Genomic DNA, 13,981 nt, shown 5'->3' on the forward strand with positions numbered 1-13,981 from the left:
TAGAGCATTATGGTAATTTTTTTGGTTAATTTTGTTTTTTCAATTTTATATTCAAATTTATTAAAGATTAATTAATTGTTAATTTTTAGGTTTAATATCGATCAGAGGTTAATAATTCCGTCTCGAGTTTTATAGAGAGTAATTTCACTAGACCTTGGATGAATTGGTTCAGATTACCAGAAACCACTAGGCAACACTGGTTTGCTAGTTTCGTAGTAAGTTGAATTAACTTTAAATTTATTTTTTAAATTTACATTTCATATTTAATCGTTTCGTTAACATTTTCAATAAAAAATTTTAGCAATCTTGATATTGAGATGAAGTCCATACCTCAAAAGTCTATGAGGCATGGAAAAAATGTGTTATGGACCTTCTCAAATCAAAAGTTAATAGGTATAAACAGTATTGACAAATGAAGCAAGATCGTTCTCCGCCGAAGAACATTGAAAGCGGGGTCTGAGCCCAGATGGTGGAATTCTGGGAAGATCCCATCAACATTGAGAGAAGTAAAAAGGCAATCCAAAGTAGAAAAACAGACGTAGCTCCCGACACCGGTCCAAGTAAGCATACATCGGGACAAAAACCATTTAGTCAGGTCATGCATGCATTGGTAAATATATATTTTTTTCAAATATACAATATATAATACACATATAAGAACCTGTTTATCTTATAAATATTTTCATTGTAGGCCAAAACGTGTGGAAAACAACCATCGCTTCTGAATGTATTAAAAGTAACACATATTAGAAAAGATGGTAGCATCATCGACGACAACGCCAAAAATCTGATTACCGAGATCGAAGAAGCGATAAGTATATTTTAATTCACAAATATACATATATACATATCCATTAAATTTTTATAAAATCTTATAGATATATATGTTATCTGTCATAGCAAACAATGCTTGAAAAATCTCAAGCGATTGCGTTCAACGCAATTGTCACAACAACAAATCGATGAGTTATACGTCCAAGTAAATATATTATAAATAATATTATATATATTTTAATTCTGAGTTTGTATTTAGTTATAAAAGATATAATAACTTTGTCATTTGAATACAAACCATCAAGTCGAACAAATACTGTTGCATATATGGACTTGGGTCGCTTAAACAAGATATCATCAACACCGTCGCCGGAGAAGGAGAAGCACCAGTTGTTCAGGAGATTGTCACACTTCAATGACGACTTCAAGAATTAGAGCAACAGGTGCAAAACAACTTTGTATCGCGAGCAGAATATGACGAGTTGAAACAATGACAAAACTACCTCGAACTTTTGGTTGATCAAAACATCGGGAATATCAACACCGGTGGTGCAGGGGATAGTGGTAGAAATAATGATCCTCCCGATGATGATGATGATCGATGATGGCACTGATATTAATTTGAATGATTTTGATCTTCAATATTTTTTAATTTTATTACTCTAGTTTGCAACCAAATATTTCGTTGCAAATAGCGTTGCTATGGAGATATTGCAACGAAATATTTCGCTGCTAATAGCGTTACTATATATGTTTTACAATAAAATTTCGTTGCAAAAATGCAGAAATTTAAAAAATTAAAAATATTTTGCAACATTACAAGCGTTGCTTTGCATTGCTATTTGCAACGAAATTAGTTTCGTTGCTACACATTGCACATTTGTAACAAAATTATTTCATCTCTAAAACGTTGCCACTACCAACGAAATTGCGTTGCTAACAAAGCAACGCTCTTGCAATGAAAACATTTTTGTTACAAATTGCAGTGAAATATGAAGCATTGTAATTTATTTGCAAACTTTACAACGAAATTGTTGTCGTTGCTATTTCGTTGTAATTTGCAACGATAAGTAACGATTTATCATTTGCAATGATGAATTAGCAACACAAAAAAATTCGTCGTGATTTCATTGCAAACCTTCATTTACAACGAAATATGACTGTTTGCAATGAAATTATTGCGTTGCAAAACTCAGTTTTTTTATAGTGAATATTAACTCCACTACTTATACAAAGATATAGAAATAATAATATATATACATGTATCTATGTATATATGTACATACACAAAAATATATAATATGTACGCAAAACTCGATCCTTGAAAAATCGGTATCGTTTTCGAATCGAACCGAAAAATTTGATACCGTTTGCGAACCGAACCAAAAAAACTCGAAAACCTGATATCCAAAAAATAGATTTTTTGATAGAAAATATATATATTTTCTAATAAATAACGAAACCGAATATAATAAAATAACCGATTAATATATATTTTTATAAAGTCGAATACTCAAATGGTTACTCTTGTTTTATATACATACTTATAACTATACATGTATATAATGTTGGTTTAGTGCTCTATGATGTAATTGATACATTTGATGTATTGATACTTTCCACAGGTTTTATGAGAGTATTTGATTCATTACATGTTCTTGTATACTAGATGTATTATGAAATCCATGTATCATTATTAATGATACTAAACTCCCTAGTCTTGTGTCATTATGAGAATGATGACATAATAAGACTAGTATGATGTGTGATTGATGATCATATAGATGATCATAGGTATTGGATACGATCACAATCATAGGTATTCATTGGAGAACGGAATACTGGATTGACCCGCATGAGATTGTCACATGGACTAGCGTCATGACTGGAATTTCATATGGCGATTCCATGATTGGATCCTAAGACCTGAGATATCTACGGAATCCAACATGAGGAGTTGCGTGCTTTGATTACGTCAAACGTCCTGCGTAACAGGAGGACTATAAAGGCGTGTATCAGGTACGAAACGAATCATGTGTTGGATTGTAGATAGTCAAGACGAGATTTGTACCTCTCATAAAAGAGAGAGATATCACTGGGCCCCTCGTGTGAGCGAGACTGTAGAAATGTGTGGCCGCACTATAGACGAACGTCGTCTATTTCAGACAGTCGAACTCAGTGAACGAGAAAGCAGTCGAATCAGATAAGGTGGCTTGTCCATGCCTTATATTCGACATATGATATCGTGATACAAAAGGATCATCAACCGGAATCATCACCGGCGTTCGTAAGATCACGAACAAACTCTATTCGAGATAGGTAGTCATAGTGTCTTGCTAGAGACCGCCTATGACTTGTATATCCGGAATAGAGATTTCGGGTTATACTGCTATATCGAATGAGCCTACAGGGTCATACACGCAGGGAAGGACAAATGCACGAGAAAACGTCGAGAAATCTGGACAAGAGGTCTGGACCGTTCGGTCCAGGAGTGGACCGAACGGACCGGAGCATCTAGTCCGAATGGACCAAATTGTTGGACCGAACGGACTAGAGAGTCCAGTCCGAACGGACCAAGTGTTGGACCGGACCAAGTGTTGGACCGAACGGACTGACCCGTCAGACCGAACGGACCTAGTTATATGATTGGTTCGAACGGACCAAGTGTCCAGACTGAACGGACTACTAAGCAGTCCGTTCGGTCTGGGTTTCGGATTTAATTTTAAAATCCGGAATTAGGGTTAATCACTTGAGTAAGAGGAGATTAATAACCCTAACACTAAGGAGCCGAAAAAGAGAACTTCTTCACACCTTTTTGGAGAGTCTAGAGGGTTGAAGAAGTGATCTTAATCTCTCTTTCTCAAAGCACATCATCGAATAGAAGATTCAAGTCCTAGCAGACAAGTTCCAAAGATTGGAATCCATCCCGAGGTGTGGATACATGTAGAGGGCGAGGTATTCTTCCTATTCTTCCTGCCTACAGTGATCGGACGAACATATCAATTGATACAGGCCCCGGATCGATTGAGGTAAGCGTTCTATCGTTTCTACAAGATCATGCATGTTAGGTTTTAGGGTTTTATCAAAATTTTTGTTTTACATCCGCTGCGTAAACCCTAGAACTGATCTCTTAGGAATAGGATTCGTTTATGAGATCCCAGGAAACCCCAACATATAAGTGGTATATAAATGGGTTAAATGGATTTAAACGGGTTTAATTAATCGATTCATGCCAACCTATTATTATTATTATTATTGGGTCGACTCAGTCCAACCCGTTAATTTTTCGGACTCAAATGGGTTGGACCAAAAAATAGATTGCGTTCACCCATTTGGCTCTCTAGATAGGGTATGATCATCGGATAGCAATTCCATCATGTATAAAAGGGCTAGACAAATGATAATTAGCCGTTAGTGTAGATTAGTATATTTTTAAAACTATTAAATATTTTTGAATTTTTTATTTTATTTAAAAACTCATTGAAACTAAATAATGAAAATGATTTATGATGATATCGTTAGCAGATTAAAAAATTATAAAAATCAATCAATATTAATGTATCTAAATATTATATATATATATATATATTGAAAAGTGCCTTCCAAAATTGTGAGATGGTCTGTCAATTTCAATTTGTTAACGGTCTATTTTTTTGCATTAAAAAAAAATGTTAACAGAATGACAGAGTATTTAGCATTGCCGGACGAGATTCATTGAATTTGTATATAATAGCATGATACATTATTCGAATTTTTTTAATATTTTTATTTTATTGGTGCGAATAGGAGGAGAAAATGAAATTACAAGAACTAAAAAGCAACTCACTCACACCCTTCTTCTTTTGGAGGGACATCACTCACAAAATCACAAAATAATTAGCTTCACAACGCCAAACAACGCCATTTCTTCAAAGACCAAGCATATATATATCTACCGAACCCTGCTGCAATGCAGTCTCACCTCATTGTCGTTACCACTGATACTACCCATCTTGATCATCGACTTCACAAAGGCCTTGTCGAACTCTTCCTTGGACGTGGCGTATTTTGAGACAACTTTCTTGGTGTAGGAAGCAGTGAGAAGCGCTTGGTCCGAAGAGAACAGGGACTTCCCTTGAAGGAGCATCTTGAAATACACGTTATCGAACGACGTGGTCGTGGAGTCCATGGTAGAACCCGCGTTCTTGGCCGTGTTGCGCGCCGGACAAACGTTCCTCAGGCTCGCAGCGAACGAAGGGCTCAGTGTCGGGTCGATGTCCTTTTTGGTGTTGAAATTGTGGATCCTGTTCTGGAAGGATGAGCAGTGGGCGAATCCCAGTGTATGCCCTCCTAAAATGTTCGCCGAATTAGTAAGCACACATCATCGATTGCGCATATATATATATGGATATATATACACTTGTGCATGTTACCGGAGAGAGCAACAAGATCCTGCACGGAGAGTCCTCTCTGGCCAAAACTTTGTTGTAATTGAGAAATGTTGAAAGTGGGAGCTGGTAACTGTCTCGTCTCTATTGCTTTCGATACTCTTCCATCTTTTCTTCCTTTGGGCACCTCCCATGTTGGCCCCCTGACTATAACATTACATTGATTACAATTGCACACACATACATTAGTTACAAATTATGAGAAAGGAATATACGTATATTATCAAGGGTTTCGAAAGACTGACGAGAACGACGGCATCTCTCGCAGCAAGTGCGAGAATATCAGCGCAAGACACGACGCCCGGGCATTGCTCTTCCAGTGCCTTCTTGGCATTGTCGATCACGTAAAATGCGTGCAACGAGATGTTCGGAGGCCCGTCTTTCTCGGCTTTGTTCTTTCCCTTGGAGTCCAGCAGCACAGACCCATCACACCCCTATTCGGCGGGAAAACAAACAAAGAAATCTTGAGCAATCACGTCCATATACATTGTCAAGACACAGCCAGTTACTTACCCTGACAAAGCAGTCATGGAAATGCATCCTAAGAAGAGCAGCGGGGACAGTTTTGTCATTTGACATGGCCTTCTTGACTGCATTGGTGACAATGAGTTCTGCATGGGGGCATGTGTGGTCATAGTAGTGAGGGTCAAGTGCCTCAACATTGAAAGCAACTGCTAATAATATGATGAACAGAGTGCTCTTCATGAGCAAGCTTGTATGCATTTTGAATGTGATGATGAATAGATTCCTTGTGATTTGAGAGTGAAAGGGGGTTTGTTTGCTTATATATGCAATAGGGAAAGGAGTTGTTACTTTGGGGGATAAGCAGATTAGGTCATGGAGGCATGATTTGTGGTTAGTGGAGTAGAGTTGAAGCATCTAATTTTTAAGAATCTTGGATAGCGACAAGGAAATAAACAGAAAAAGAATTGTATTTATTATTCAAACTTTGTCTACTTGGTACCATAAAAAAAAGTTTACTACAAAGTTGGCGGGCTAATACTATTTTTTTGTTATATTATATTAAAATTTAGACGACAAAAAATATTTAGATTATCAAAATTTTGACCGCCATATATCAAATGAAACTTTTTCCTACAAATCTATCTATCAATGTGAATTCTCCCACTTCACATCAATTAATATGAACGGAGAAAATATTTTTAAAAAATAAATATTCTTTTCTAATCAATCTCGAATCAAATAGAATGAATCTAAATTAAACCAAAAAATAAAATAAAATCGAATAAATATAATTTTCACAACCCGATATAGTAAAATCTAAAAATAACCGAATTGAAACACGGTTTCCCAAAATGTCAACTTTTTAATTGTTTTATATCTGTTATAATTGTATATAGTTGCAATAGTACTCGTGACTCGTGATTTTAAGCTACAAATAGTTTGCTAATTTTTAAAAGCATTGAAAGTGGCTATTTGATGTTAGAAGAGAAAGTAATTTTAGAAGTAAAAATAATATATGTAATCACATTTTATATTTTAAAATTTTAAAATCTTGATCGTATGGTACAATGATTGACTTTATTCTAAATTATATATTCTGTCGAGAAAAATATATTATACATTTATATGAAAATTACTTAACTTTTCGGCCTATTAAAAATTACGATAGAATAACTTGTCGTCATCGGTTTTTCATATGATGGAAAATAAAGTAGGCAGCGACCTCTTTGTCTTCCCATAACAATATCCATAATTATGATTATATATACATACATGCGTATCTATTTTCTATTTTTTATTTTAATTTTTTTATTACGCGTCGACATTTTTATATCTTCGAGTATTAACATGGTTTTTTTATTATCAAATTCATAATTATGATTATAGTTTTTGAATATACTATTTAAGAATTCTTCTCGATCTTTATTTTATATAATTCATAAAGTTGGGTAGTTTAATAATTCATATTTTTGTTCATCTTAAAATGACTATAGATTAAAATTATAGTTTTTGCAAATATAAGTTCATTTGTTAAACTCGTGTATATATAATTTGTTTAGAAAGAATTGAAGACATGAAAATGTTTATATTTGCGTACTAATTTCTACATTTAGAAATTTTTATATTTTTTTACTAGTCATTTTTTAACATTTTATGGACCGTTTGGAATTTTCTCAGTAATCAAATAAAATTCGAGGTATAGTTCTAATATAATATCAAAGTATTGTTCCCATTCAACATTGTTTTGTAGATTTGTTTAAAAAAAATTGTATCATTAAAAAGTTTTTATTATTGTTTTGTAGATTGGTTTAAAAAAATTTGTATCGTTTTTTGCAGGTAGTTAGATTTATTGTGGAGATATTTGGAGAGAATCTAAATTGCAGATGAAAAAGATAACTACCAAAAGCTTGAAGAGATAAAGACAAATCACATAAAAGATAAGGATGAATCTGAGTAGATCTGGATGTGTGCATATAAAAGGAGCATGAAGGAGGTTGGAAAAATACAGAGCTTAAGAGATTATCATTCAGAGAGTATAAGAGTTTTTGTTCTTTACGTTTTTATTTCTGGTGAGTGAGATTGTTCTGAGGGGGAGTTCACAACAGTAATCTGAACAAACCCAGAACGTGAGAGTGGGGATTCACACGGGTTGTGTGTTGAATCAATAGATATCGTGTCATAGGAGGGCTAACACTCAGGAGGAGTGTGGTGCGTCTGGGTTTTACTGCAACTATCTCTATGTTGTAGTAGTCAGATTTCCTTGAATGAAAAGAATTGATTTTGAGTGATATCTGAGTGCGTCAGTTATTTCAAGTGGTATCAGAGTCCGGTCACCGGTCGTAGGATAATTTTCTCGCATATCGGTGCAGGATAAGAGACGCACAATGCAGACATCCAAGGAATTTCAACCGCTAGTGAAGGTACAATTGTTGGATTCAAGTAACTATGATTACTGGAAGGTGAAAGTCATGAATCTTATTAGAGGCCTTGATGAAGATGCGTGGATGGCTGTAGAAGAAGGATGAGATTTTCCGAAAGTCATTGGAGATGATGGGATGGAAGTTATCAAGCCTAGTTCTCAGTGGACCCCCATTGAGAAAAAGGCGTCAACACTCAACGCAAAAGCTCTGACTATAATCTTCAACACTGTTGTTTCAGATGAGTTTAAGCAAATTCAGGGGTGCAAAACTGCAAAAGAAGCTTGGAACATGCTGGAATTAATTCATGAAGGAACAAAAAATGTGAAACGCACCACAAGAGACATGTTAAAGGCGCAGTTCAATCAACTCAGAATGGAAGAGCATGAAACTGTCAAAGAATTCAGTGGTAAACTGAGTGATATGGCGAATGAGGCAGGGGCACTTGGCACAACATACTCTGACAAAAAACTAGTGAAGAAACTCCTAGCGAATTTACCCATCAGGTTCTTATCTCAGAAAACCTCTTTTCAGACATTTTATGATACTGATACAGTTAGTTTCAAAGAAACTGTAGGGGTGTTCGCGACACATAAACTGGAACTGAGTATGTATGAGACTCAGTCAGGAACATCTCGTAAACAGCCAGTTGCATTTCATGTTCCGAAATCTGAACCCAGAAATAAGCTTGAGGAAGACATGTCGCTGATTGTTAAAAAGATGAAGCTCTTCAAACGAAGACCTAACAGTACACAGAGGATAGAAGGAAAATCAGGAGGAAAATGTATGGAGTGCAAAGGTTATGGACATTGGAAAGTTGAATGTCCATCGGTCATTAAAAGGGAAGCAATGATCAAAACCCTGAAAGAAGTACAATGCTATGAGTGCAAAGGCTTTGGACACACCAAGAATGAGTGCACAACCTCGGTGAAAGGGATATCATTAATTAATCATGAAGATTCAGAATCGGAGTCGGAAGATGATAAGGAAGCCCTGAACAACTATGTGGCATTTATCGGAATAATCGATGAGCATGATGTTATGATGACAGAAGACCTGGAGGCTGATCTGAAGATTGATGATGTTTATGATGACTTGATGAAGATGTACGACATCAACATGAATCTTGTTAAGGAGAAGAATAGACTTGAGTCAGAACTCAAAGAAACTCAGAAGAATCTGCATATGCTTGGAAATAGGACAAAGAAACTGGATTTCATTCTAAGTCAAGGAAGACAAAGCTCAAACCACACTGGGTTAGGGTATTCTGGAGAGGCAAGCAAAATTGACAGGATGTTTGTATGTGGAGGACAACTTTCTGATGAGTTATAACAATGCCCAAAGCTAGGTGAGGTACAACAATTTCCTCGACGAACTCCAAGAATCAAGGAGGATATGTGATCCTCTTGGACTGAAACTCGGAGATGTTACAACTGTGGTAGACGTGGGCATATTCATAGGAACTGCTATCTTTATCGCTTCAGGTCAGGTAAGTCTCACTATTCTCTCACTGGTCAAGTCAGACAATGTTGGGTACGAAAGCATTTATTGCACTGTAATGTTGCTTATACATCTCAACAGGTAAACACTAATGATCATTGGTATTTTGATAGTGAATGTTCTAGGTATATGACAGGAAATCATGTGATTCTCTCGAACTTTGTTCAAAATACAAAAGGAGGAAGTGTAACCTTTGGCGATGGAAAAAAGGGAAAGATCTTAGGTAAGGGGACATTGAATGTCAGTGGACTTCCAAAACTGAAGGATGTGAATGTTGTACAAGGGTTGAGAGCAAATGTGATCAGCATTAGTCAATTGTGTGACGATGGGCTGAAGGTAAAGTTCACCAAAAATGCATGTTTTGTTTCTAATCAAACCAATGAGTGTATTCTCACAGGGAGAAAGACCTCAAGTAACTCTTATACCTGGATAAATGAGAATATCAAGGAACAAGAGTGCTTCAAAGCAAAAGATACGACTTTAGATCTGTGGCACTGACGATTGGGACACATAAACACTCGTGCATTGGTGACATTGTCTAGGCCAGATATCGTTCAAGGTCTTTCGGAGTTATCTCAACATGCTAAACAAGTCAGGGTTCAAGAAATCTGTACATCACAGATCTTGGAACAAATGAGACCAATCCAGATTGAGAACATCGGTGGAAAAAGGTACGTATATGTTTGTGTTGATGATTTCTCACAGTTTTCCTCTAGGAATGTTTGACACCCCGCTGTTGGTTGTAATGCTCTAAGATGATCCGTGATATGATATTTCGACTTTGTATTGATTCATTGATTTATGAATACATTACTTTTCGTTATATGATTGGCATGTTTGTTATATTTCGGTATCCTTGAATCATTAGAGAATGATTCTAAACTCCCTGGTCAGTTATCGTTGTGGGAACAATGATGAATTAAGACTAGCATGAGGTGTGATCGATGCATTGGATGCAGATCACAATCATGGGTACTCGTTGAGAACGAGTGACTGGATGACCCGCATGAGATTGTCACATGGACAGAGTCATGACTTGAATCTCATACATCGGTTCGTTCTTGGATCCTCATACTGAGATATCTAGAGTATCTGATATGAGGAGTGGCGTGTCTTGACTGCGTCAAACGTCGTCTTTAACTGGATGATTATAACGGTGTTGATCAGATACGTTCACGAATCATATGGAGATAATAGACATGTAATATGGGACTTGTCACCTCCTTAACATGAGAGATATCGCTGGGTCCTCTCGTGGAAGTCGGACTATAAAAAATGCGTAGCCACACTATAGATGAAGTTGCATCTATTTTATTAGTCAATTTGCCAAGACGAGAAAGCGGTTGAACTTGAAGGGTGGCTCAAACCATGCCCTTGTTCAATTATGATATCGTGAGACATAGGATTAGAACTTGAGCGGTTAATGCCTTGGTTAGATCACCTCTAACTCAATTCTAAGTGGGTGGTCATGGCGTCTTGCTAGAGGCTAACCATGACTTGTAGTTCAGAAAAGGTTCTCGAAGTCACTACCACTTAGAATGGACCTACATGATCACACACCACTAGGGATGGACTTATATGTAATGAATCTGAAGAAAGGAGTTGAGATTTCGCCGAAACGAGCATGAAAAAGGTTTTTCAGGTCAGGCAGTCCAAAAGAAACGGACTGAGTTGGTCCGGAGCTGACCAAGTCTGATCAGCCCCAGACCAAGCCCAGTTGGACTGCGCTCTGTTTTCTCCTTGGTCAGCTCGGAGCGAAGGAACAGACCGAGTTGGTCCGGAGCTGACCAAGTTTGGTCAGCCCCGGACCAAGCTCAGTTTTTGAACTGACTCCGATTCCAGGTCAGCTCAGAGCAGGAGAGACAAACTGAGTTGGTCCGGGGCTGATCAAACTTGGTCAGCTCTGGACCAAGCTCAGAAGTTTCTCGAAAATTGGCAGAAGGCGGACCAGAGAAGCTGACTGAGGTCAGTCCGGCGGACCAGAAATCTGGTCAGCTCCGGACTGGACCACAAACACTTCTCAAGTCCAAAATCCTGTCTTTTTCCTCATGATCAATCTCAAGCTATTACTGCCCATTAGTAGAGCAACTGTCAAGGCCTCGATCGTCATGGTTACGGGTCATGCCTTAGCTGAGTGTGCCTGACTATCTTGGTGAGGCAGTATGGAGAAATCGTGATTCTCATAGCTCGAATATGGTTGAGCTTGAATTGGGTTATCAAGTCGGACTTGGACCTAATAGTAAGGATGGGATGAAGAACATACAGTGATAGTGTATCACTATCCCATACTCATTTAGGAATCATATATGATATGATTGACAATGCGTTGTGTACATAAATAGCATGGTTTTGAGCGTCATGCCCTAGCTGACTCAAAAACATGTGAAATATGGATCCTACCTCACTTAAAAACTCATTGAGGGTGTTTTTCTTAGTGGGAACCTGTCATATTGCATCTATTATCTGTGATAGAATGTGTACTAAGCGACTTGCATGTTTTTCTGTCTGTTTGTTTGTCTTTTTCTGTAGAATATGACTGCTGCAGATAATCTGGCTAATCTCTCCATGTGATCCATCCTGGATCGGGAGAGACTCACTGGTGAAAACTTTATCGACTGGTACCACAACCTGAGAATTATTCTCAGGCATGAGCAGAAGCTCTACATGCTGGAAGAAGCCGTTCCTGAGGATGAACCAGCGACCAATGCGCCCAGGGCTGTCAAAGATGCTTACCAGAAGCACATTAATGACAACCTGGACGTGACCTGCCTGATGCTCGGATCTATGTCGGCTGAGTTGCAGAAACAACTCGAAGGAACTGATGCCTTCGAGATGATTGAGCCTCTCAGGACTATGTTCGAGGAACAGGCAAGGGTCGAACGATTTAACGTCCTTAAGAACCTGGTCAACTGTAAGATGACCAATGGTTCACCCGTGAGTACTCATATCCTCAGGATGAAGGGTTATCTAGAGGATCTTGACAAAGTAGGGTTGGAAGTTAGTCGTGAATTGGCAGTAGACCTAGTTCTTCAATCCCTGCCGGATAGTTTTGACTAGTTTGTCATGAACTATAACATGCATGGGATGGAGAAGGACTTGACCGAGCTATATGGGATGTTGCGATCGGTCGAGCAGAACATCAAAGTCGAGAAGAGTGTCCTAGCGGTTGGAAAGAGTTCCAACAAAAGGAAGCGTTCCAAGAGCAAGAAAGGCAAGGGCAAAACGACAATTATTGTCGCCGAACCTAAGTCTAAGGCTGAGAAGGGAGAGTGCCATTTTTGCCATGCTATTGGGCATTGGCGTAGAAACTGCAAACTCTACCTGGAAGATCCGAAGAAGAAGAAGCTTGCAGAAGCTTCATCTTCAGGTATCTTCGTCATAGAGGCTAATTTCTTTACTTCTACATCATGGGTATTAGATACCGCATGTGCCTCACACATTTGTGGAAATGTGTAGGGCCTGAGAAGAAGTAGGCAGCTAGCGAAAGGAGAAGTGGATCTCCGCGTCGAGAATGGAGCAAGAGTTGTTGCGTTGACCGTCGGGACTTATGATCTTACTTTACCTTCTGGACTTGTGTTAGAATTACATGATTGTTATTTTGTACTTGCCATTAGTAAGAATATTATTTCGATTTCATGTTTGGATTCTGATGGTTTTCGTTTTGTCATTGAGAACAAAGATTTATCTATTTATAGAGGCGCTTTATTTTATGGTAATGGTTACCTATTTAATGGCCTTTATATTTTGGATGATAAACCGTCTGGACACAGTTCGATCTATAACGTTAGTACCAAGCGATTTAAGCCGAACAACTTAAACTCGACCTATCTCTGGCATTGTCGACTTGGTCACATCAATGAGCAACACATAGCGAAGCTTCATTCTGATGGACTTCTTGATTCTTTTGATTATGAATCAATTGAATCGTGCGATTCTTGTTTGATGGGCAAGATGATAAAAACTACTTTTTCTAGAAAAGGAGAAAGGGCTATAGAGTTGCTAGAACTCATACATACTGATGTATGCGGTCGAGCTCACCCACTAGAGAAGGTTATCTGTACTTCGTTACGTTTACTGATGATTTCAGTAGGTACGGTTATGTCTACTTGATGAGACATAAATTTGAAATACTTGAATTGATCAAGATTTTCAGAAACGAGGTACAAAACCAACTTGGCAAGACGATCAAGTTGCTTCGATCTGATCGAGGTGGCGAGTATATGAGCCAAGAGTTCACTGACTATCTGGCAGATTGTGGGATTGTCTCACAGCTGACTCCACCTGAAACGCCAAAGTGGAATGGCGTGTCCGAGAGGAGGAACCGAACCTTATTAGATATGGTACGGTCTATGATGAGTTAGGTCGATCTTCCTAAATCCTTCTGGGGTTACGCTCTGG

The 13,981-nt window shown here is 37.9% G+C and overlaps 1 protein-coding gene across 1 annotated transcript; it reads right to left on the reverse strand.

Moving 5' to 3' along the window:
• Positions 1–4,608: 4,608 nt before the first annotated feature.
• On the reverse strand, positions 4,609–6,013 carry LOC104804991 (peroxidase 64-like). Its single transcript, XM_010529381.2, has 4 exons — positions 5,715–6,013; positions 5,443–5,635; positions 5,187–5,348; positions 4,609–5,103 (listed from the first exon to the last, which is right to left on the reverse strand). Exons 1-4 carry the CDS (start codon positions 5,922–5,924, stop codon positions 4,706–4,708), a joined length of 963 nt encoding a protein of 320 aa, XP_010527683.1. The 5' UTR covers positions 5,925–6,013; the 3' UTR covers positions 4,609–4,705.
• Between the last annotated feature and the right edge of the window lie 7,968 nt (positions 6,014–13,981).

This window comes from Tarenaya hassleriana, unplaced genomic scaffold (assembly GCF_000463585.1).
Source record: "Tarenaya hassleriana unplaced genomic scaffold, ASM46358v1 Cleome105, whole genome shotgun sequence".
Classification (NCBI taxonomy): Eukaryota; Viridiplantae; Streptophyta; class Magnoliopsida; order Brassicales; family Cleomaceae; genus Tarenaya; species Tarenaya hassleriana.